The sequence below is a fragment of the Canis lupus genome, chromosome 9, assembly GCF_003254725.2.
Source record: "Canis lupus dingo isolate Sandy chromosome 9, ASM325472v2, whole genome shotgun sequence".
Classification (NCBI taxonomy): Eukaryota; Metazoa; Chordata; class Mammalia; order Carnivora; family Canidae; genus Canis; species Canis lupus.
In genome coordinates, this window is record NC_064251.1 from 41,472,456 (window position 1) to 41,499,147 (window position 26,692).

Below are 26,692 nucleotides of genomic sequence, written 5' to 3' on the forward strand. Positions count from 1 at the left end.
TGTTGATTTTTTTGTTTCTTTGAACATAATTGATTCCTTTTCTTGCAGCTTTGAACAGTTCTGCATCAACTACTGCAATGAGAAACTGCAGCAGCTGTTCATTCAGCTGGTTCTGAAGCAAGAACAAGAGGAGTACCAGCGGGAGGGCATCCCCTGGAAGCACGTGAGTGGTCTCCTCGGGGAAAATAGCTTCCTGGGTTTCATATAGTATTGCAGATGTCAAATCTTAGCATTTTAGGGGCATCGTTTTAATCTCCCTGAGTACACGAAACATCTCAACGTTAGCTTTCCTTTTGGGGATATGGAATTACAAGTCATTTTCAGGGTCGGCAAGTGGGATTTCTCTCATGTGATGGACTGCCTTGTTGGTGTCCAGAAATGCTGAATTCCAACCTTCGCACTTTATGGCTGATGCTGCGTGGGATCTCTAGCTCTCATCTGTCTAGTAGTTTAGCGCCATTTAAAGGTTACTTGGAATAGCAACTTTGCCTTAAATGGACTTGGCTTTGCTTCCAAATTGAGTTTATTCTCTTCCTGTCCTTTTTTTCCTCTTATTTCTCCTTTTTTCCCCAACTCTACTTTGCAATTTAAATGGCATTGTTATTCTCTTCAGTTACTGTGGTTTATATTCTCTGAAACCCAGGCATGAACCCCCAGCATTAATGTTTACTTCTGTTTGCTGTCCCTCATGTCACACCTGCTCATGGCCCTCGTATCACCTGCTCATGGCCCTGTGTCAACACTGACAGTTGTCATAGTCAAACATCTGGCAAGGCAGGGCTGAAAGTGGTACTGCCCTGGGGCATAAGCCCCAGATACCACCGCTGAAAAGCATGACTTGGGTTGGTGCTCTTGTTCCTTACCATTGAGACCTCCTGTGTGTGACAGGATGAGACCCCGTAAAGTTTTCTGTTAAATTTATATTTTTAAGCAATTTTGAGAACGGACTTGAGAAATGTATAACTTCTGAGTTTCCATACATTTCTGAGGGTATAGAACTGTGTTTCTCCTCTTGCTGAATAGAACAGACAGTAAAGTTAGTGTCTTTTAATATGCATTGCAATAGTAAAAAGCTATTTGGTATGCTGTATGTAAATTCCTTTTATGTCTCCCCACCTTCCTACTTTCTATCTCCTCTCATTCAGAAAGGGAGACAGTGGTACAACTGTCCTGCCTCAAATTGCATTTTTGCCTTCCAGCATGTGTTAAACGTCAGAATACCTTAAAAATTTTTTGTTCAAGTATATTAGTGTAAATTTTACTGTTTTACAGATAAACCAAAAGGTGTATTATAACTTTGTAATAGAATTACCTATAATTTTGATTTTTGCCGTAAACTCTCATAGCACATTTAAGGTGTAATTCAATTAAGTGTTTTTCCTTTTTTTAAGATTTTATTTATTCATGAGAGACATAGAGAGAGAGGCAGAGACATAGGCAAAGGGAGAAGCAGGCTTCCCTGTGGGTGAGACTGATGCAGGACTCCATCCCAGGATCCTGGGGTCACGACCTGAGCCAAAGGCAGACGCTCAACTACTGAGCCAGCCAAGCATCTCTCAATTAAGTTTAGATGCAGCCTTCGTAGAATGGACCTGTTGTACAATTTAACACACAATTAAAACTGACACTTAGATTTTTATAGCAAATGTAATCATAAAACTTGTTACTCAGATGTGATTCAGAGATACTGGTCAAAAATATCCTTTAGTATTCAAGATATCAAATTCCACAGGCATAGCTGATAAAGGAGGAAAGTCAACAACCACAGTAGGCTATTCTGAAAAAGGAGCAACAGCCCTAAAATGCAAAAATCCTTAGCAAAATAAACCAAGAAATAAATGTCCTAGAGGGAACAAAAGGCTAGGTCCAAGGTAATTGTTACTATACTGACTACATTGCCAGGTTCCCCCAAATTAGAATCTCTGTTCTGGGCAATTATTTCCTCAACTTCTGAACATAGTGATTGATTTTTTTTAATGTTATTTATTATGGAAAATTTCCAGCAAACTAAGAGCATAGATCATGATACAATAAATTCAGTGTACCCATCACCCATCCACCCACCCCCAGATAATGTTGAAGCAAATCTCAGACATCATATTATTTCATCTGTAAATACTCCAGTGTGCTTCTTTAAAAGATAAAGACTTTTACAAATGCTGTGACCACAGTACCATTATCATACCTAAGAAATGTAACAGTAATATCTTCATATCATCAAATATCTAGTCAGTGTTCACATTTCCTCAATTGTTTTACAAGGAGTTTTTTTGGTTTCTCTTTATAGTTGTTTGAATTTAGACCCAAGCAAGATTCTTACATTGTGGTTGGTTGATAGGTTGCTTGCATATGTGTAGATTTTCTCCTCTCTTTTTTTTCCTCACATTTTCCTGATGAAGAGGATGAGTCATTAGTTCTGTAGAGCTTGCCATAGTCTGGATTTTGCTCATCAGATTCCCGAGGTATCATCCAATACATTTTGTGTATGTCCTTGGTTGTCAGATCTGGAGGCTTGGCTGGTTTCAGGATCAGTGTTTTAGCACCAGGCTGTTTCATAGTGGTATGTGGAATTCTATCAGGGGGTGGGGTTCCAAATGCTTGGTTATCTCCCTCCCTAATTGACTCACTTTTATAGGCTTTTGGTGCTGTAGTTTACAAGACATTTTTAGCTGCTCTGTTTGGGCTGGGAATGAGAGACCCAGACCTCTGTGCCCCTGACCTACCTCATCACATCTCCTCTTGCCCCCTTCCCTGGGAATTGAGGTTGCTGGAAGAACCTGGTTTGAAAGCCACAAATTGGGGGATCCCTGGGTGGCTCAGCGGTTTAGCGCCTGCCTTTGGCCCAGGGCGCGACCCTGGAGTCCCGGGATCGAGTCCCGCGTCGGGCTCCTGGCATGGGGCCTGCTTCTCCCTCCTCTTGTGTCTCTGCCTCTCTCTCTTTCTCTCTCTCTCTGTCTATCATGAATAACTAAATAAATCTTTAAAAAAAAAAAAGAAAGCCACAAATTTAAGTAATGTTTGAAGTAACATTAAACTTACAAACTGAAAGTTACTGAACTCTTAAAGCAAAGACCAATCACTTTTAGTTACACAATTGGAACTTTAAAGGACTTAATTCTTTTGTCCCTGGGACAAAAGACAGTCTTTAATTTTATACTAGCATAGTCTAAGACTTCAGCTAATAATTAATACAGAGTTACTGCTTTTTGAGAAGACTAGGGATGTTTTTTCCAAAGATGGAAATAACTTTTCTCTCTAATTAGCAAATGTAATATGTGCCCACCATAAAAGTACATATGTAGATGGAGGTTTCTCCAGCTCTGTACCACTGATGTTTTGGACCAGATAAGTCTTTGTTGTGAGGCTTTCCTGTTCATGATAGGATGTTTAGTGGCCTCTTCCCACTGGTCCTGTAGTCTTGACCTTCAAAAATGTCTCCAGACAATGCCAAATGCCCCTGAGGGAAAAGTCCTCCTCTTGAGACTTACTGATAGAGACAAACCAGTAAAGTATAAAAAAGAAAGTAGAAGCCACCCAGTCAGCAGACTGTCAGTCCATGGATACAGAAGAGAACTTGGAAGAGTAGGGGCGGAGCTTAAAGCCACAGATAACTGGCTTGAGTCCTTGGACTTAAATAGCACAGAGGAGGAATCCATGAGAGACTGAAAGTCCATTATGAGCACATAGATCGTACAGAAGGTATTGGAGACAGCATTCAATTTTAGATGCCTCCTAAATGAGGGGGACACATCAACACCCAGAACTAAAATGTGTGTTAATAGCCTGCCCATCTTCTGTTGATGCACAGCTAGCCTGAGTGAGGCCAGTGTGTGTGTGGTGAGATGGATGCTGTGGACTATTCGAGTAAACACATATAGAAGAGGAATTTGGGATAAACTTTGTGCATATTGAAGTTGCTAAAAAGCCAGATGTTATTTAGAACTTTATTCAGCGCATAAAAGTAAATGCAAAGTTTATTCTTATCTTTTACAGATAGTTTCATCTCAGAATTAAATTTATGTTCTTGCCCAGAGAAACATCAAAACTGCTAGACTTATATGTGCTTTTTTTTTGGCTTTGGGAAAGCTGGAGAAGACCTCTTCTGGGTTTTGGTCATCCAAGGCCATAGAACTAAAAATTCAAGTTCTATGTGATACCGTAACTTCAATTTATGAATCAAATAACACTTTAAGGTTATTTGTTGGTACTTTGTGGAGTGTGGGTTTAGTGATTAATGGCAAACAGATCGAGGGGGTGGAGAGTATGAAGGAATGGGGTGTAGGATTAAAACAAAAGTTAGTGATAGGAGAAACATTATCTACTTTGTAATTTTTGCCTTGAGCTATACTCAGTAACAAAGTGTTTCATGGTAGAAAGTCAACAAAGAAATAAAAAATAAACCTCTGATAGAACATGTGCTCATTTTAGCACTAGACCTCATTAATGCTCTTGACTTATTTGACATCGACATAACTTAACTTAAATTCCTGAAACATCTGGAAGCATCAGTGTTTTGCGTGTCTTGTTCTCTGTTCCCTCTGGAACGGCTTCCTTGTTGTGTCCTGCAGATCGATTACTTCAACAACCAGATCATCGTGGACCTTGTAGAGCAGCAGCACAAAGGGATCATTGCAATCCTGGATGATGCCTGCATGAATGTTGGCAAAGTCACCGATGAAATGTTCCTTGAAGCACTTAATAGTAAATTAGGCAAACATGGTCATTTTTCCAGCCGAAAGGTATGTGTTTTATGAGAACTTCATCTCCTTTTGATCTGTAGGATTTTCCCATTGTTTGGCAGACTTAAATGGTCTTAAATGTTGGATTAAAAGAATGTCCACTCAACTAAGCAAGAAGGCCATAAGCATCCATTAAGTGACTTACTGCTATAAATAAATTCTGCCTCTCTGGTTTATGGGATGACAAGATTGATAAAAATCATAATATCCAGGAGAGGGAGCTCCAGACTATTCAATTTGCTAGAAATAGGAAAAATGAACACGATTTTAGAAAGCATGATGTCATTTATAACCAATAGGTACAGAGGCCTTGTTCATATGCTAAAATTCTACTCCTGTATCTGATAATTCTGGCACTGAAAACAGCTTTTGTCCTTGACTTTTAACTGTAATCAGTTATAAAACATAGTGTGTGTCCTCTGCCGCAGTTCTTCAGACTCTATGACTTTCTTAAAAATAGAGAAATTCTAGCTGTAGTTCTCCCCATCATAAGGAAACTCATTCCCTTCAGTGAATGGGTATCCTTTTAACTCATTTTTCACATTCTAAAAATGTTATTAAACAAATCACATTTCTGTAATAAGTGGTGGCAGTTGTGATTGTCAGACCTTTGCATATAGTATATTTGCCATCGATATTTGTCCTAGGAGGGGTGCACTGTCATCCTCGAGTATTCCCTACAGATACAGGCTTGTCTAGCAATCATAAGCTGAAGGAGAAACAAGCCCCATGCTCTGTCACTTCCATAAAGAAAGGAGCAAACATTTCTGCTCCTCCATATTTTCATGTAAATCTATGATACATACCAATTTTTTTTTAGCACAAATAAATCTAACTTTGTCCCCTTTGAAATTATGTAATCAGAACAGTAAGAGTCTGCAACTAGATAAAGCACTAATCATCAAGAAATAGATTGTTGGCTGATATTTATTTAGGCCAGTTTATTTCTTAAAGATTCTCCTTGGGGCAGCCCCGGTGGCTCAGAGGTTTAGCACCGCCTTCAGCCTGGGGGGTGATCCTGGAGACCTGGGATCGAGTCCCGCGTTGGGCTCCCTGCATGGAGCCTGCTCCTCCCTCTGTCTGTGTCTCTGCCTCTCTCTCTCTCTGTGTCTGTCATGAATAAATAAATAAAATCTTAAAAAAAAAAAAAAAAAAAAAGATTCTCCTTCATCTGTTACTCAGGATTGATGTGGTCCCTACTACAAGTCAGTCAGCTGTCAGATGCTACTGTCTGACCTTTGACATTAGGCTTCTGGTCAGAGGTATTCCTCAGTCATTTCCCATGTATAACACAGGTGCTTATTAAGTACCTCTCATTTCCCAGGCATATTCTGGGTACTGGGGACAGTGCAGAAGCCAAGGTAGAAGCATCCTACACCATTTAGAGTGATCAGTTGAAAGATGGTATTACATGGGGAGATGTCCTGTCTTCGAGGGATAGGTTATCTACATCCTTTATAACCCCAGCCCAGGTTTTGGAGATTCACCTAACATCCTGCCTACAAAATGGTAGGTCATCAGTGTTTATAAAATTGAATTGAATTGGTCATGATTATACCAAATACATCTTATGGAATATTGAATTTTAGACTAAAACATGCAATGCTCCATTTCATTTATATTAAATAACTATGAATCTCATGATAAACCACCTCATTTTGATTCATCTTGGCCATTTATACACCTGAATTAAATTTGTCCACCAAATATCTGAACTATGTCAATCTTACAGTAGCCACTCCACATAGTACTTTTTTCTTTTTAAACATTTTATGTATTTATTCATGAGAGACACAGAGAGACACAGGCAGAGGGAGAAGCAGGCTCCATGCAGGGGGCCTGACGTGGGATTCGATGCCCTGTCTCCAGGATCATGCCCTGGGCTGAAGGCAGTGCTAAACCACTGAGCCACCCAGACTGCACTCCACATAGTACTTTTAAGCAGTTGCCATTGATTTGGTAAGAAATTGCAAAATATTAATTTATCTGGGAAGATGGGAATTCTCTCTCTTTTTTTAAGATTTTATTTATTTGAGAGAGAGAGAGAGAAAGACTGTGTGATAGAGGTAGGGGGGAAGAGCAGAGGGAGAGGGACAAGCAGACTCCCTGCTGAGTGCAGAGCCCAACTCAGGGCCCAGTCTCACACCTGAGCCCAAATGAAGAATTGGATGCCCAACCGACTGAGCCCCCAGGCACCATAGGAATTTTCTTTCTTTCTTTTTTTTTTTTTTAAATGTGGAAATCCAAGTTTCTCTGACTCTCCAACCAGGTAGCTCCTTCCTCCTGGGGGCTCCTCCCCTCTAGGCAAGGGTAAGTGATGCTGGAGGAAGTCTCCCCTGAGATGGGAACTTTTAAAGTGTGTTAATTTCTGGGTTTATAGCCCTAATGAAGGAAAGAAATGGAATAACCAAGCTGTCAGGATGTATTTCATCACTATGAATCTATCTGTTAAATAACGCTATTATACTGTACATTAAGCCATGTATTATCATCTGCTGTTGATTACATTAACTCGAGTTATTGGTATATTAAATAAGAGATTTCTGCCTCATATTATTTTGGGGCTAAGGGGTTTCTTATATGTTAAAGTTATCATGGGGATATAGGCAAATGATCCAATAAACCATGAAATTCCTATTTAAGGTATTGTGAACATAGAAAGTTAAATGATATACATAACTTATTATTTTCAAAATGTAAAGAAAAATCTAAAGCCTTCTGTGCTCAGATCAGTTGAGACTTTGCAGTAGCCAAATGTAAGAATATTCAATTAGTGTGGGCATCTCCTGGGTTCTTTTCCACGAGGAGTTTTATAAATGAAGGGCTTTTGTAAAATGGTTAACAAAAGGGAGAAGAAAAGAGGGATTCCACTTTTTGGAGACCTCTCTATGTTGGATACATGGTTCATTTAAGCTTCAGTATAACTTTCTGGGATGAGTAATTATTTAAAGACACAGAGCAAGTAGATGGTAGAACCAAGATTTGAACCTCAGAAGTCTGATTCTAATTTCCTGTAATTATTCACTTGTCTGATTAATAAACTAATTATTCTTTTACTAGTCTAGTGTTATGAGTATAGAAGCCACCATCCTGGCTGGGGGTATTTGGTAGCTACCACTGCAACGTAAGTTTTTGTGCATAACTGCACTCAGTGCTCTATGGATTCTTGGATGTCTACTTTAGAACACATAGGATCTCAAGTGGTCCTTCACAGGGCAGACAAAGAAGTCTGGGTGCTGCTGTAACAAGGAAATTTTCAGAAAACTGTGGAGACCACCACCACAGAAAAACTACCTTTCCATAAAGGATTCTTCAACTTCCTGCAGCTATTTCTCACTGAAGAAGAATACTTTTTATCTTCTCTTAAATGATAGCCCTGAACTTGAGTCCCAAGACAAGTGAATCAGGCCATTCTGTATGTACATAGGAGAGCAGACATTACCTCTGGTCCCAAGAATCCTTCCAGAACGACCGCTTTTGAGCTATGTGACTTGGGCCAATTACCTGAGCTTTTTGACCCTTAGTTTCCTTGTGATAAAATAGAGCTCATAATACTTCCTTTAAATATCAGTTGTGAGGGTTGCATGAGATATATGTGCCCAGCAGACAGCAAGCCCTCCGTGTGATGCTCCTTAAGCGGAACGTGGAACAGAAAGAGACTATATTAGTTTGGGCAGGCTGGGCCACTTGAGGCAGCAGCCAAGCTCTCAGTGTCAGAGACAATAGAAGTCCAATTTTGTCCCAGGAACCTGGACTTCTGTCTTCTGGCTCTTTCATCACCTTGCCACTATCCTTCTCTGCAATCTGCTAGTGGGAGGAGAAGAGGAAGTGCTGCAAATGATCACTTCTTACCGGTGTTGGCCTGACACAACCACACTTCCTTTCCACTCACTGTCCATTGTCCAGCACCTGGTCACTTGGCCATATCCAGCTGCCAGGGTGGCTGGGAAATGACATCTAGCTGTGTAGACTTCCGGTGAAAGCTCACAGGCTTTACCAGATAAGCCCCACATAGTGTGATTTCATTCATAATGGTATCATGATTTGTGGTACTATCATTATCTTATATGAAATTGGAGTATAATTTTAGGAGAGTGAAAATATCCATTTCCAAAGTAATCTCCTAATTGATTTCTTAGCTCTGCGCCTCAGACAAAATCCTGGAGTTTGATCGAGATTTTCGAATTCGACATTATGCCGGTGATGTAGTGTGAGTATCTTACTTCGTTACCTAACACAATGACTTGCATGCAACTTCACTTCAGAAAATAGAACCAGGGGAAATAAAAACTGTTTTCCTATTCATTTGTGTTTTTTAGTCATTTCATAGGCTAATATATTATATAATATATCTCCTCCTATTATAATATATAATATATATCTCCTCCTATATATTATAATATATTATATCTCCTATTATATATTATATATGTATCATATATATAATATATATTTCCTATATATTATAATATAATATATTTCCTCCTATTATATAGTATATCTCCTCACTTTAAAAAAATTGGCTTAGCTTCATTCATTCCTTGCTTTTCAAACTTTTCTTGAACACACACCGTGGCAGCCATGCACCATCCCTGGCATAGTTGGCACTCAGTCAGGTCACCTGATGGATAAATGAATCATGGAAGAATGTTAAAGATGGATATGGTAGGCCTTTTTCTGAAGAAGCTAAGAGTTCAGTGGTGGACACACATGGTAAGTCACTGTAACAAAGAATGGGAAGGGTCAAACTAGAGATGCACAAGGCCTTATGGAAACACTGAGGAGGAATTAATTAAATTTGGGTGAGAGTATAGAGAGGTTTTGGTGGGAGGAAGTGATATCCAAGCTGAGTCCTAAAAGTAAAAGAGGTTTTAGTCAGGGGAAAGAATTAGGAAGGGAGGAGGTGAGGAGGGTAATCCAGGCAGAGGAGCCAGTAGGTTCTCAGGCCCAGAGCCAAGAGCCACCATTGTGTGTGAAGAACTACAAGCAGTGAGATAACCACATGAGCAGAGACTTATTTTGCCATATTCTTTTTCAAATGTCAGTTGAAAAGGTAAAAATCTCACTTTTTCTGGTCACAATATAAGTAGAAATTGACAGGAAAATATAACTAAAAATAAACTACCTTAGTACTTAGTTCCCTAGGGCTGCTGTAACATTGGTGGCTTAATACAAGAGAAATGTTTGCTCTCCCAGTTCTGGAAGCCAAAAGTCCGAACCCTACGGCCACACGCCGGAGGTTCTGGAAGAGGATTGTTCCTCACCTCTGCCAGCTTCTGGTGGCTGCAGGCATCGTGGGACTTGTGGCTGCATTTCTCCATTCTCTGCTTCTATAGTCACACTGCAGCCCCATCTTTGGTGTGTCTGTGTTAAAACTCCGTCTGGGTCTATTTTTTTTTTTTTTAAGTAGGCTCCACACCCAGCACAGAGCCCAGTGCAGGGCATGAACTCACAATTCTGAGATCAAGACCTGAGCTGAGATCAAGAGTCAGACAACTTAGCAGGAACCCCTGCTTCTCTCTTAAAACTACAATTGTGATGGCATCTAGGGTCCACCTGGGTGATACGGGATCAGTTTCTCCTCTCAAGATCCATAACATAATCACACCTTTTGTCATAGAAGATCACACTAACAGGGGCTGGGGGATTTGACATGGATGTCTTTAGAGTGGTAGAGGAGCATTTTTCAGCCTGCTACACGTAGGATGTTTTGCCCACTGAACACCGCTTCTTACTGGATAATTGTTTAAAATTTCCTCTTCTTCCTCCTTACTTTTTACATTAGAAGCTCTGTTCATCATAACCCATTACAGGAAGAAATTACATAACAACAACAAAAAGGCAAATGATCATCACTACAAATGCCAAAAAGACATTTGAAGAAATTTTAATAGCTGTTCCTGATATAAATTAAAACTCTGAGTCATAAAATAATATGGCTCGAAATTATCACCCCATCTGTCAAACTAGCCATTAGAGCTGGAATGGCACCATTTTCCACTTGTTCTGGTCCTGTTCCCAGGTTCCAGAACACTGAAGAGGGAAGATGCAGCGGTGTGCACACTCTCCCACTGAAAAGGAGGGCCTCACTTATAGGATGCTTCCATATGGTTCGAGAGCATAAAAGCAGAATTGGTCAGAGGCCTTGGAGACCAGCTAGCCTGGCCTCTTTGTTTTATAGACGGAGAGACTTATGGAAAGTTTGTAATAACACTTTCGTCCAGGGTCATACAGCAAGTTTGTGGAATAGCTGAGACAATAACTGGTTTCTAGACTCCTAGTCCAGAATTCTAGCTGACCCTTCCAAGGGATATTCAATGCCTCAGACTTCCCCTTTCCTCCAGCCTTTCAGTCTTTTTCTAGGACTGCATATGTTCTGTGTGTGCACAGTGTTTTGTAAGGTGCTCCGCCCACAAAGAGCTTTCCGTGTAAGATGCATATATATCCATATGATTGTGTGTGTGTTTGTACTCATAAATATGCATACACATAATAGACACACAGCTACAGGCATACATCAGTACAGTAAAAGATGATCTAAAATAATTGCCATACAATTAATATGAGTATTGTCAGAATTTAGAATAAACACATGATGTCATACTACTATCTGTGATAAGCCCAGGAAGGTCAATGCTAGTCCTTAAATGCTAGGAATTATTTTTAAAGGGAGAAGTGGAAAGAGTGCTAGAAATATTCAGGAAATAGTAAATAGGTCCGTTAAAGTGGAATGTATCCTTTTTGTAGCATTAGAGAAGTAGAAGTACCTGAAAAAGTAGATTGAGATCAAATCGTAATGAGTCTTAAAGGCCAAAATGAGAACTTTGAAGTTTGGAGGTTATAGGTTAGACCAAAGACTAAGAGTTGGGTGGCTTCAAGGTTTCAGTCAAAAATGACTTGAAGATCTTAGGAAATGGATCTAGGAGGTGGGAGGCGAGGAAGTAATTTTGGATCTGGTGGCCTTGAAGCTCCTATGGGCACTAAAGCCTGAAGGAACCTTCTTGGTGAATTAAATGTGTAAGGCTGAAACATCAGTGAGGGGTCACGGTCAGACATCTGAAAATGATCTCCATCATTGCAATGATTGTCAAGGAAGATAGACAGGCAAGAAAGTAGAGCTCTAGGGAGCAGGTACATCTAGAGTTCCTGTTGCACAATCTCTGAGCCTCTGTCTTTGTCACCCTGGTGACTCTGTCACTTTTGCCCCCAGCACTAAACTGGCCTCTCCTGGAGTCCACGCTCATTGCTGCAGCCCAGCAGCTCCCATCCCTCCTTCATCACCAAGAGTGAATTGAGTGGGACCCTCAGGACCTCAACCTTCTCCCTCCTCCAAACCGTGAATGCCTGCCTCCTTGTTTTCTCTCAAGCATGCCATGCATGGGCCTGGTCCTCTCCTTCGTTTGATCTGTTTCACTGTGTGATCTCCCTTCCTCTTTTCTTCTGCTTATCCAAATCTTACCATCCTTTGCAGTTCTTCTTGGATTCTTTTTTCCTACCCTGAACACATTGAAAGAACCATAGGCAAGTCACTTGACCTCCTTACAGAAGAGACTATTAGCTCCTGTATGTTGCTGTTTTGCTTTTATCTTAGGAGTGCTGGATGATAAACACAGCTATCTTTTTAAGAGTCGACTTCTTGAGGTAAGCAGTAAACCATAGAAAATGACAGTCTTAATCATAGTGACGGTGCTGATGTTTGTTCTCCTTTTGAGGAAGAGAAACAACATCCTGTCTGTTTAGTAGGTAAATTTGATATTCTTTAACGCAGAACAAAGTGAACAATATTAGCTCTACAGATGATTGATTACATAATTAACAGTGGAAAAGCTTGTAGACTTATCAAAAAGCTTACATGTGGCTCTTGCTAGGTGAATAATGGATGTTTTCTATGTGTTGTTGTTTTTTTTTTTTCTCCTAGCTATTCGGTCATTGGATTTATTGACAAAAATAAAGACACTTTGTTTCAAGATTTCAAGCGCCTCCTGTATAATAGGTAGGATTGAAATTTTATTAATTATCTTCCCATTAAACTCTTTGACATATGTATTGCATAATATGTATGCACATCATTACTTTCATGTGGCAATTTTAATAGCTCCTGGCAAATTTTCTAGTTCTGTTTGATCATAATGACTGAATGAAATAATGTATTACTTTATGATTATACAGTCTAAATTTAGGACAGAGACCTGCTAATGACTTTGCTTGATTTCCCTTGGGTTGCCTCAGTCTCCCTGTTCACTACTGCTGCCCTCTTGGCACCCCTGCCAATGTCCCCAGTGTAGGCCATTGGCAGTGGGGGTGGGGTATTGGATACCCTCTGGCCCAGATAAACGTTTTGCGCGTGCAGATTCCCACTGTAGTGCCTTTGCTTCCAACTAAGAGACCATTCTTAGTAGAGTGGCATCTAGTGTCAGTGTTGACAGATCCTTAGTGGAAAGAACCTTCTCACAGTCCAAGAAAATGTGGAAAAGATGTGGTGAAATAAAGCCAGGCAGAGGATAGCAAGTTCAAACATAGTATGGATGTTTTGGAAAGAGGCCCATAAAGAAGAAGAGGTTCTCAGCCACTTTCTTCTTTTGGGTTAGAGAAATGTACTCACACATTTATTAAGTCTACTCAGTTGGTTAAGAGATCATCAAAAATGTGTTGAACACCTGTGAGCCATACATTCTGCTATGGCCTGAAATGCAGCTGTGAAAAAAATTTAGGCTAGGTCCCTGGCCTCATGGATCTGCTCTTCCAGTGGAAATGGCACATAATAAGAAAACAACTTTCTGGTAAGTGACAAGTGCTGTGAATAAAAAGTAGGTAAGAGATTGAAGCATGCACACAAGGAAGGGTAAGGGGAAATATTATAGATAAGGTGGTCAGAAAAGGCTTCTTAAAAGGGATGACTTTTTGAGCAGAGACCTGAATGAAGGAGTGAACCATGAACACATTGTGGCAAGAGCATTTCCAGCAGAGATAATAGCCAGTGACAAGGTAGGAGTGAGCACGGATGTCTTGAGAACAGTGAGAAGGCTAGTGTACCTAAAAGCAGAGTGAGGGAGAGTAATAGGGACAAAATTTAGGGAGATGAGGAGGGTATGGATCATGAAGTATCTGTGAGCCAAGGTAAGAATGAAGTATGAAGAGAAGCCATTGGAATTTATGATATGATTGATTTATATTTTAAAGAACTCACTAGGACTACTGTGTAAAACATATACTGTAAAGGACAAGAGTAGAAATGACACCAAACAGGAGACTAGTTTAGTAATCCAGGTGTTATTAACAGAGGTAATGAAAAAGTGGTCAGAGCGAGTGATATTTTGAAAATGGAGCCAACAAGATTCGCTGATGGATAGGTTGTGTGGCATGAGAGAAATATAAATCTGAGATGAAGCCTGAGCAGTGGGGAAGGAATGCTTGAGAATGGGGAAGATGATGAGAGGGGCTAATCAGGTAGAGGAGATGGAGTGTTCTGTTTTGGATATGTTGTGTTATATTGGACATTCCACTGGAAATGCCAAGTAGACGGTTGTGGGTATGCATCTGGAACTCTGGATAAAGGAGGAACTAGAAATAGAAATTCATGATCATCAGTCTGTTGACAGTATTTTAAGCCATAAGACTAGATGAGATTAACAAGGGTGAGCATAGACAAATAGAAGAGGTCAAAGACTAATCCCTGAGACTCCCCAGCATTCAGAATCAAGTAAGAAAGAAGCAACTAGCAAAGGAGACAGGGCTGCCAGTGAGGTAGGAAGAAAACTGGAAATCTGGTGTCACAGAAACCAAGCCAAGAAAAAAGTGCTTTAAGGAGAAAAAAATTATAAACTGCGTCAAACACTGTCAGAAGCAAAAAGAGGTGAGGACCAAGATTAACCATGGGATTTGCTGACATGAAGGCCACTGGGACTCTTGACAACACTGGCCTCAGTAGAGTCCTGAAGACGAATGTCTCAAGTGGGCTCCAGAGAATATGGATAATGAGAATGTGGAAACATGGTGTTTAAACAGTTCTTCAAGAAGTTTTACAATTAAATGGTTTATCTGTGTGGATGTTGAAGCCACCAAGAGTGGTGATGGAGCTTTCAGCACCAGAAAGTTACATGGGAATGCAAAAGGAGGTCCATATTAGAATTTGTCACGGGAAAAAGGGACTTTCAGAAAGGAGTTTCAATGCTTGAATTTTCAGGTGAGATGTACCCATTTTGAGGGACAAATGACAGAGTTTGGCATTGTTCTGTGAAGATAATATAAAAAACTCAAATTGGAAAAATGGCTTCAGTTGGCCAGTGGCAATGTTAGCGTGTGTTGCTAGAAGAAAGCAGCCAGACTGCATACCAAGAGCCTACAGAAGGTGGCATTCGTGAATTCACCTTGTGAATTTATAGGCTCATAGGTTCAATTCCAGTGAGAACAGCTCCACCTCCTAGTAGTGGACTCATGCACATTATCCCAAGTTCACAGGACCAATGTAGAAACAAAGCCACATATAGATTTATTTCCAGTGAAAAATCTGACCATCACACGGAATGGAATATTTGCATTGGTATGACAGGCTGTTCTCCTCTATTAGAAAACCTGCTTGGGAATTCACATAGTAGCGAGAATTCTAGTTTATTAATTGACAGTGAAAAATATTACCTATATAATCCAGAATGCTTAGTTGCTTGGTAAGCATGGAATCAGAACAAAGGGACTTGGATAAATCCAACAATTAAAGGCATTGGGCTCATGAATCTGGTTCACAATAGGGATGGTCTTGCAAAGGTGTGAAAGATTAAAGGTCTATTGACTGCAGTTTTTTGTATGTATCTGCATAACAGGAAAGGCCTTGCCAGTGGGATGGGGTAGTCTTGGATTTATTTTGGCTAAAACCATCCTCCTAGATTGTGTTGGATTGTGCTTCCTTTCCTTCTGGAGACTTTTCAATGCTTCCATGGCTAAACAACCTCCCAAAATTCCAGTCCTTTCTATGTATATGTTTAAAGAGTAATCCTTGCATCTCTAGTTCTATAGACCTTAAGAGTATTCTTGCATGCATGTGTGTATGCATGTGTGTCTACGTGTGTGTATGTAAATGGAAAGAGGAAGGGAGCAAGCCAGTGAAATGCCAGGTACACAGACTTAACTCTTCACTACCTCACTACTAAGCCAGATAGGTTCTGTCTTATTTATTAAACCTATGGGGTTTCTGGATAAATAAGCTTCCCTTTTAAGAAAAGCATTCTTTTAAATGTTTGAAAACTATTTTATTAATATTACATGCATGACTTACTGGTCCCAAAGTTTATTCTCTTTAGAATGATTATAATGTGTCTGTTTTGATTCATTATGGGTCAGTTCTATTTAATAATCATAATAAACATCTTATTTCCTTCATTTCCAACCTTCCCCTCTCCCTCCATTTATGAGGTAAAATATGGAAAGCAGTTCTAAATATGGCCAATATAGGTGGAAGGTAGAATTTGGGTTAGAAACTGCCTAGACCTAAGTCAGCAATCTTCATTCTTTGGTCTGCGTCAGAATTTTCAAAGCATACATGTTCTGCTTTCTAGAAATTCTATTCAGTAAGTGTTAGGAAGACATCCAGGCCTCCTCTGCACTAAGGGTTGAGAACCACTGCCTTGAATTCTCTCTCAGCTAAAGACTAGAATGGAAATTTTAGGGAGAAACAATATAGGTTTATGCAATCATTTTTTTTTTCCTGATAGGTGCATCATTGGAAAATCAGGAACTAGAACCAGAAAGGCATAAAACAGGGTCCCTGAGCCACACGCAGATTACTGTTACTTTACCACCCCTTTTGATGGTAGTCAGCAGTGCTTCCTAGCAGTGGTGAGGGTTGGGAGTGCTGTTCTGTCCTCATTCACACACCAGTCAGTCTTTTAGGCCACCATTTATCCTCTTTGCTCTCTTGTCATCTATTCTGGCATTTCACAGTTCTTACTTTGAGCCTCTGTGTGCAGAGGTTTACTGGGTATTTGGGGAACCACTTCAGTTTCCTCAATTTTACACCAGGGAAAGAAAAGTGGGCAAAATGACGGCAGTGGTAAACACAGTTAGCAGTGAATGTCTTTGCTGAGTCCTTTCTCTTCTCAGTCCCCAATTAAAAAAAAATTCTGAGAAACAGCGTTGTAGGTTGACATACAGCACCAACACTTGTGGTGAGCACTTCATGACCTGTGGAGATACGGACTCATAGTGTTGTACACCTGAAACTAGTGTAATGTCATGGGTCAACTGTCCGCAAATAAAAAGAGAGAAAGAAGTTTCCAGGAAGCAAGCAGCATTTTGAGTTCCAATTACTTTAAAATCAGAAGTACTCGAAAGAAACAGGAAGAAAATCAGAGATGAGACCATCAGATGTGTCTTTGAAAATATCCCCACAAAGCCAAATAATGGTTTTTATGTGATATTTAGCATTGAAACTGGCCTGAGTTACACATTATGGGACTCGCAGGACAACAGTCATAGTGTCACATCAGTAAACTCTTGTAACTGCCAATAAGGGAGTGAATAAATTCAGCTGCAGTAAGGGGTTTACTAGAAGGCGATAGTTCTTTAATATTCCTGCCTGTGTTATGAGACAGAGCTGACTTTTTGTAGTATAGCCTGTTCTGTGTGAATCCTTCTTCCGATGAGAAGGCGCTTTCACACCCGTGTTCTCTGCCATGCCACTGAGCATTGTTTTTTCACTAGTGGCTTGTCCTTCTTCCAAGTACCACCCTTTTGATTTTATGTATCTATTGTAAGAGCCGTTCCTATTTGGAGGTCCTAGATGTCACTTTAAAGAAGTTTAAAGAGTTCTTTTTTCAGTTTATTGATTTAAGTAATCTCTACCGCCAACATGGGGCTCGAACTCATGACCTCGACACCAAGAGTCACATGCTCAACTGACTGAGCCAGCCGTGGACCCAGGAATTTTTTTAAATGTAGGATAGTTTGGACACATCTTCTCCATCTGTCGTACGGTATCTGCCACAACACTTTCTCAGCATAATTTTCTGAATGAAGTCTTTTTTCCAATAAGGCCTTGTGAGTACAGTCTGTAGTCCACTTGTGACTCCCAGAGTGCAACACAGTGGGATTGGTTTGCAGTTTCTGTTCAGCTTATTTGAAGGTGATTTTCACATTTTTCTCTCTGTGCTTCTCAGTTCAAATCCTGTGCTGAAGAATATGTGGCCTGAAGGCAAACTGAGTATTACAGAGGTGACCAAGCGACCTCTAACTGCTGCCACCTTGTTTAAGAATTCTATGATCGCTTTAGTGGACAACCTTGCATCAAAGGTAATTATTTTCTTTTCCACATACCCATTTTATGGCCACTTTTGATGCTAGTTGGCACCACTTGCTGTCATAGGGTCCCTCTTGATATATGTTGTAGAGAATGTATGTGTGATTTGCCATTCAGGTAATTAAGTCAAACTGAAACATCTATTTAAAGTGAATGTTATTCTAGAATCCTTATTCCTATTTTGTTTTTGTTTTTTTTTGTTTGTTTTTTTTTTTTACTTTTTTTTTAATTTTTTTTTTATTTATTTATGATAGTCACAGAGAGAGAGAGAGAGAGAGAGAGAGAGAGAGAGAGAGAGACATAGGCAGAAGGAGAAGCAGGCTCCATGCACCGGGAGCCCGATGTGGGATTCGATCCCGGGTCTCCAGGATCACGCCCTGGGCCAAAGGCAGGCGCCAAACCGCTGCGCCACCCAGGGATCCCTATTTTGTTTTTTTTTAACATGGCTGGGTGAAGCAGTTTTGTCCCAGGTGAAATGCTTCTTAAGTTTGAGCTTTTTATGGTTGTTGACAAGGAGAAAGTCTTAGATCTTAAAAAAAAAAAAAAAAAAGTATATGTATAAAGTAGAGCATGTGCCTGACAAAATGAGCTTCAGCCCTGTACCAAAGAAAGGGTGTGGCTTAAAAAAATTCTTGAATTAAATAGCAATATGCCATCCATATATCATGTCCGGATACAGAATGACCAGATAGAGTTTCAAGAGGAAGTTTAATATTTAAGTATTGTTCTTAGGCTGTTGTAAACAGCTGCTGTAAACAGTCTTAGTTGTTGTAAACTATTACAACAGTTCTGTTGTAAACAGAAATCAAATGCTGTATTATTGATGATTGTTTCTGCTTTTGATTGTTCCCTTCAGGTGTAATTCTATTTGATAACTTTAGTCTGTGTTTCTGCCCCTCCCCGCAATAAAGAACAGATTTCTACTCTTAACTGCTGCTGTTGACAAGTTTGATAAATGAGGTGGCATTCCAGGACTCATTATTTTTAGTTCCTCCATTTTTATCTCTGTCTTCTAGTGCTTTTCCTATGTATTTTATCCTCTGTTATCTCTCTTTTTTTTAATTTTATTTTTAACCAATTTCCTCTCTATGAATTTAAATCTGTACTGTTTCTGGTTACTTCACTGTGGATAAATTAGGCAAATGCAGGATCCTTTGGCCTCATATAGCAACAAATAAGCACGGTTTGTTAGCTTGTAGAATCAAGCCTCCAGAGAGGCAGGGGTGAGGACACCAGAACCGAAGACCAGATCACCATTGTAAGTCTCTCAGCTTCTCTGTGCATGTCAGCTCCAACCTGCCTGTCCCACAAGAGGGAGGGCAAACCTAGAGGAAAGGCATGTGACATAAGAAACAGAATTGAACACAGAATTTTATAATAAAACCTGTTTATAGAATATATTACAAATAGTTTATAAAATATATTAGATTTACTTCATTAACTAGAAAAGAATCACCTTTATTTTCTAAAATTGGTAGTTAAATGTACATTTTAAAAAAATAAAAATTGTAGAACAATCTATAATTTCTGTATCAGGAATTGTATTCAGCTGCTAATGAAAGACCCCCAAACAAGTGGCTTAAACAAGAGACATTTATTTCTCTCTTCCATAGAAAAGGTACAGAAGGTATCCTAGGACTGGTATAGCAGTCTGAAGGTTGTTAGTGACCCAGGTTCCTTCTGTCTTTCTCTTCTATCATACAAGTGCTTGGTGTCCATCCTTAAATGGCCCAACATAGCAGCTAGGGCTTCTTTCCTTTCAAAGAGACTTCCTGGGACTCTCATGCAGCATATCTGCTACATCTCATTTACACCTACTTGCCAGGGAAGTTGGGAAATGCATTTTTATTCTGGTCAGCAGTGTACCTAGCTAGAAGTAAGTACTCTGTATCAAAAAAGGTGCTGGATATGAGGTTAGGCAACTAGCCTGGCAGCCTTTGCTGGCTTCTCAATCTGTGTGTCTGTGGAGGAAGGGGAGAGAGGGAGATAACCTCTTAGCCCCATAGAAGGCAGGGAGGTGGGTGGGGAAGCAGCAAAGGAGAATTTTACTTTTAGAAAATACAAAATAACATGATAGAAATAAATCTAAATAATTGGTATTCACTATACATGTAAAGAGACCAAGAGCACTAGATAGATAGAAAATCTAGGTGTATGCTTCATCCAGGAGACACCTAAATAACACTGTGAAGAAAGATGAAAAACAAAGAGGTGAGAAAAAAAATATCAAGCCCTTCCCTCCCCCCAAAATGGTTAAAAGCATTATTAATGTGAGAGAACATAGAATTTAAGAAAAAATTATTAATAAAGAGACTCCTAACAATCAAATGAAAATACCCAAGACAATAAAGCCACTTTTAACTAGATATGTAACAACATAGGTGTGATTATCCATGAACTCCATAAAGAAAAAAAAAAAAAACCTGAAAAAAAATTTAAAGGAAAAAATGACAAGTCCACAATCCTTGTGGGAGATTTTAAACCAACTGTACCAGAAAGTTATTTCAAGCAGACAAAATCCTTAGTAAAAATGCAGAAGCATTGAAAATCAAATTTAAACCTTAATAAATCAAAAGAATACTGCACCCAGGGAATAGAAGAAAATATATATCCCTTTCAAGTATGCATAGAACATTTCCAAGAATTGACCACATGCTAGATCACAAAGAAAGTCTTAACCATTTGAACCAATGTATATAGAGCACAATCTCCATTCTCACCACAAGTAAAATAAAAGCAGCATTAAAATGTTTTTAATGTGCTTGGGAACTTGAAAAAAATGCTCTCCTAGGTAACTTACAGTTGAAGAGGAAATCACAATGAAAATTATAAAATATCTGGACTTACATGACAAAGAATTTAACAAAATCTTTAGAATACTGCTAAGAAAAACAAGGTTGAAAGTAAATGAGTTGGGCAGCCCCCGTGGCTCAGTGGTTTGGCGCCACCTTCGGCCCGGGGCGTGATCCTGAGGACCTGGTATCAAGTCCCATGTGGGGCTCCCTGGATGGAGCCTGCTTCTCCCTCTGCCTGTGTCTCGGCCCCTCTCCCATGAATAAATAAATAAAATCTTAAAAAAAAAAAAAAAAAGAAAGTAAATGAGTTAAGTTCACCTCTCCACTCCAGAATCCATAAAAAAGAATTCCAAAGAAGAAAATCTAAAGAAGCAAGAAAATGGCTTTTAAATAATAATAATTGAAAGAGGTAAAAAAATAATTAGTCAAATAGATAAACCTTTACTGAAACTGATAAAAAAAAAAAAAGACAAAGCAGTATTACAAATGAAAAAGGGATATGACCTCATATATTATAGAGATTTTAGAAGGCATAAAATACTGTGAACAACTGTATGCCAAAGAATTTTAAAAACTTGTTTTCTAGAAAAATATGTTATCAAAATTAACTCAAGAAGACATTGAAAACCTGAATAAATTCATAACCTTAAAGACTCTGAATCACTAATTAGAAGGCTGCCTTATTCCAGCTCTGCCAAGAACATGAGGCCCAGATGGTTTTACAGATATATTTTATAAATCCTTCAAGAAGCCAATAATCCCTATTATATACAAACTGTTTTGGAGGATAGGACAAAGATCACTACCCAACTCTTTATGAGATTAATATTACCTTCATAGTAGGTTAATACAAAAAAATAAAATGAGATCAGTTTCACCTAGGAACATAGAAAGATCTTAAAAGTATATATGAGTAATGCATTTTCTAGGAACATGGTGAAGAAAGTGCCTACTAAAGCTAACTGAAAACAACTAAAATGTTAGGGAAAACATAAAAATCAATTTTTTGAATGCAGCCATAAACTAACAAGATAGTAAGGAATATGCAGGCCAGGGAATAAATGAAGGCAGAAGTCAAGGGAAAAATAATATGCTGTCTCTATGGGAATATGTTGAAGTAGGTAACTGTGACTAGAGGTATTCAAGCCTGGGTCCTCCACGTGAAGCCCAGGGCCTGCCCAAATTAGTGTGTCTAATAAGAGATCACACATGCACGTGCACACCAAACACAGATAGGTCTCCAAAGGGCTGCATCCTCAGAGGGATACATCCAGAATGAACTAGAAATAATCCCTCATTATTTCTGAAAGAAAAATTGCCTATATTAAACATTCCTTGAAAATTTATAATCATAAGCCAGTTTTTATGAGGTTTCAATCCAAATTCATACTATCTAGGTGGCAAAAAAAACTTAAGCCAACAATTTAGAGTGGTCCAGGCCTGGTATTATCCCCAGGTATCTGATAGAAGCAAGCAGTTTTTTTCCATGAAGAAACCACCTTCATACCGGACCTTAAAGAATTTCCACAGATAATGTTTTCAGGAATATAAGGAATTCCCATTAAGAATTACTACACACTGGGGATACCTGGGTGGCTTAGCAGTTTGGCGCCTGCCTTTGGCCCAGGGCGCGATCCTGGAGTCCCAGGATCAAGTCCCACATCAGGCTCCTGGCATGGAGCCTGCTTCTCCCTCTGCCTGTGTCTCTGCCTCTCTCTCTCTATGTCTATCATGAATAAATAAATAAATCTTAAAAAAAAGAATTACTACACACATAAAGTACCACGTGCAAGAGTCAGACTAAACAAGATTCAATCATCAAAAGTTCTTATAGTGGAATTATTAGAAACAATATGAGAATGTTTAATACATTTTAAGAAATAAAAGGCCTAAAAATATAAGGAAGAGCAAGTAAGTAGGCAATTGGTAGAAATAAAAACTAAAATTAAAAAACAGATAGATTTAGTATTAGTTTAGACAATGCTGAAGAGAGAATAGAGAAATGAAAGAAAGAATAAAGGAAATTATCCAGGACTCTTCTTAGACCAAGAAATGAAACAAAAGGAGACACTATTAACAGACATGGAAGAGAAAGTGAAAAGGTCTAATGTGTATCTAGTTAGAGTTACCCAAGGAAAGGAGAGGTTGGGCAGAGCAATATTGGAAGATATATTGCTGAGAATTTCAAGAGTGATGAAAGATAATACTATGGAGTCAGGAAGTCTGGTATATCCCACACTGGAAAAATTACAAGAAATCTACAATAAGCACATTGTAAAATCCCAGAACATCAAAGGCTAAGAAAATGCATTAAAAGCAGATTTGCTTTAAAGAGTAAGAGGCTGAGAGAAAAGAACTGTAAACCAAAGTATACCGAGAGTATATTCAAGAACAAAAACACAGTAGGGGCGCCTAGGTGGCTCAGTCAGTTAAGCATCTGGCTCTCAATCTCAGCTCAGATCTTGATCTCAGGATCATGAGTGCAAGGCCCATGTTGGGCTCTGTGCTGGGTGTGGAGTTTACTTAAGGAGCTTAAGGAGGGGGGAAGAACAAAGACACAGTAAAGAGTCTTTCTGAAAATGAAAAAGAGTTAAAAGTACACTAGAGGAAATTCTAATGGATAAATGCATGAGGCCAGAGGAAGAGTATATAAAATGAAAGACTGAAATGCAAAAAGAGGGGCAAAGAAATTGGTAAACAGATGGATTTGTATAAATAAACTGTAAAGCAATATATTATTGGTTAAAAATACAGATTAGAATTAAATAGCACAACAGTAGCATATAAATTGGAAGTGTGGGTGATTTATAATTCAAGTGTTTAAGGTTCTTGGTTGTTCAGGAAAATAATAAAAATGTTGCTTAACTTATAATCCTGATGACACACAAATGCATGTTAAATGTCCTCATGTAGTCATGAAAAAGAATAGAAATGAGGTTATCACTTCTAAACTCTTGGGGGTGGGCAGAGCCAAAATGGGAAGCAAATAATCAGTTCTAAAAAAACATAAGAAATAGGAGACAAAAGAACTTAGGAAAGCCAGGGCAAACAAATTAAGATGGTAGGAAAAAACCCAAATGTAGTAGTGATTACAATGAATGGAAAAATGGATAAAAATTGTCAAATCAAATCAAAGACAAAGAATCCACAAGAGTTGAAAGTTGAGTTTAAAAAGATATAACAGACAAATTCTGATAATCTGGGATCACCTCAATCCAATTTCAGGGCCTAGAGTGGCTTAGTGATGGGCTAGATTGTTTTCCATCCCCTTTGATTCCTAGGGTTAGCTCCTCAGGATTACAGACCAGTGTCCCTTCTCCATGGCCTTAGCTTCCAGCCTGCAGCCCCCTTGCCCCACAAGGCTGTCAGCAGCTGTGGTAGACTGATGGCTGTCTGTCCAGATGAAAGCAGCCTCTGAAGGCTGGTCTCACCATTTTATTTTATTTTATTTTATTTTATTTTATTATTTTATTTTATTTTATTTTATTTTATTTTATTTTATTTTATTTTATATTTATTTATTTATTTAATTTTATTTATGATAGTCACAGAGAGAGAGAGAGAGAGGCAGAGACATAGGCAGAGGGAGAAGCAGGCTCCATGCACTGGGAGCCCAACGTGGGATTCGATCCCGGGTCTCCAGGATCGCACCCTGGGCCAAAGGCAGGCACTAAACCTCTGCGCCACCCAGGGATCCCTCACCCCTTTAGATTGTAGTCTTCTCATCTCAGCTTATTAGCTCTTTGATGCATTTAAGATCCCCCACCACCACCACCACCCCGTATCTATCTAGCACTTTTCCTAGTGATGTTATCAGGAAGGTTGATAGCCTTGCTTAATCATTCACCACCAAAAGTGGAAGTCTTGACTCCTTTCTTGGTTTCAGAGTCTGTACAGTGTATTAATGCATACCTCGTCTCCCCACCTAGATTCTTGGTCTTTTAAATATGAGAAGTGAATTCTACTAATCTTATATACCTCTTGGTGTCTAATAAAGCACACCCTAAACAGATGGTTAGTGAATTATTAAATGAACTTGAATCTTCCTGTGACTCTATTTGGCAGTGTTCAAAGCAAGTTAAATGGTTAAATGTCTAAATACAGTGTCCTCTGGCTAATGCATATACCGATTGGTATACTTTCATAATGTTTTTCATAAAATATAGGGAGAAACAAGTTAAAACGTACAAGAGAATGAGATCAGTATTAACTTTTGCAGTTTAACCTTTCTAAGACACTTGAATTTGTCAAATTTAGGATTTCTTAAGCTGAGTCAGTCTGGATATTTATAAATGAGAGAGGAGGCGGCATTTATAAATTAAGACAAAATGCTGATTAAATATAGAGAAAGTATTTCCACTGGATTCCTTAACAGGAGATTTTATATTACTAAACAGGATGGAAGAGCATTCCCCCAGCCCTTAGTTGGTCATTAACATCTAATCCAGTGTTCACACTTCCTGTGCATATCAGTTACTATTGGTAAAATTCTATTTAACTGGTTTCTGTTCACTAGTTACTTATGCTAGTCAAATGATACCTTATACAAAGATTACTTTGCCCACATAACTGTATGAATTTGCCCACATTGAGTTCCAAATATTTCTAAATTTACACTATAATTTTCTTTTTCACCTTTGATCCGAAGGTCATTCAGAATATATTAATTTCCAAACCTATAAGATTTTCTAATTATTTTTTCCCTATTGATTTCAAGCTTAATCTCATTTGTTCAGGAGATATACTCCTTAGTAATTTGTTAAATTTTCTTTATGTATGTGTTTTGTTTATGTATATAAAAATAATTTGTGGGGGATCCCTGGGTGGCGCAGCAGTTCGGCGCCTGCCTTTGGCCCAGGGTGCGGTCCTGGAGACCCGGGATCGAGTCCCACGTTGGGCTCCCGGTGCATGGAGCCTGCTTCTCCCTCTGCCTATTTCTCTGCCTCTCTCTCTCTCTCTCTCTGTGTGACTATCATAAATAAATAAAAATTTAAAAAATTTTTTAAAAAATAATAATTTGCATTATACTCTGTGTATATTCATTAGGTCAAGTCTGTTACCTTGCTGTCCAGTTTTTCTGCATTCTTACTAATGTCTTTGTTTTGTCTGTGCCAAAAAGTGACAAAATCTGTGATTCTGAATTTGTCTACTTCTCTTTGTTGTACCTTCTGTTTTTGCTTTAGATCTATGCTATTTTTCAGTGTGTGTGTATAACCAGCAAAATGATGGCATTGTTACTCCTACTATAGTCAGTATCCATTTAGATTTACTCATTTATCACTTTTTTTTTTTCTCTTTCTGTGTCAGTGACCCTCATCTGGGACTATTTTTCTTTTTTTTTTTTCTTTTTTTTTTTTAATTTTTATTTATTTATGATAGTCACACACAGAGAGAGAAAGAGAGGCAGAAACACAGGCAGAGGGAGAAGCAGGCTCCATGCACCGGGAGCCCGACGTGGGATTCGATCCCGGGTCTCCAGGATCGCGCCCTAGGCCAAAGGCAGGCACCAAACTGCTGCGCCACCCAGGGATCCCTGGGACTATTTTTCTTATGCCTCAATTTCATCCTGTTATATCTGAAATCTGTTGTTGACAAAGTCTCTGGTTTTGTTTACCTGAAAATATTGTACATTGCTTTCATTCATGAAGAATATTTTTGCTGGGTGTAAAATTCTACATTGGCTGTTTTTTCAGTACTTCAAAGATAGTACTACTTTGTTTTGTTTTGTTTTGTTTTTTGGATAGTACTGCTTTTGTCTTCTGATTCTTGTTTCTTGTGAGAAGTCAGCCGCCAGTCTACTGGTTGCTCCTGAAGTAATGATCTTTTCTCCTCTGGCTCCTTTTCTTTGGTATTCAGAAGTTTTACTAAAA

General features: G+C 39.0%; 1 protein-coding gene across 4 annotated transcripts in view; it reads left to right on the top strand.

The window, feature by feature from the left end:
* The window catches only part of MYO1D (myosin ID), a 326,601-nt gene that overhangs the window by 105,025 nt on the left and 194,884 nt on the right, over positions 1 to 26,692 (top strand). For all 4 annotated transcript variants that reach the window (XM_035720987.2, XM_049114792.1, XM_049114793.1 and 1 more), the window contains exons 10-14: positions 49 to 163; positions 4,569 to 4,739; positions 8,879 to 8,949; positions 12,658 to 12,732; positions 17,888 to 18,020. In XM_035720987.2, coding sequence (XP_035576880.1) covers positions 49 to 163; positions 4,569 to 4,739; positions 8,879 to 8,949; positions 12,658 to 12,732; positions 17,888 to 18,020 — 565 coding nt within the window. The remainder of the gene's footprint in view (positions 1 to 48; positions 164 to 4,568; positions 4,740 to 8,878; positions 8,950 to 12,657; positions 12,733 to 17,887; positions 18,021 to 26,692) is intronic.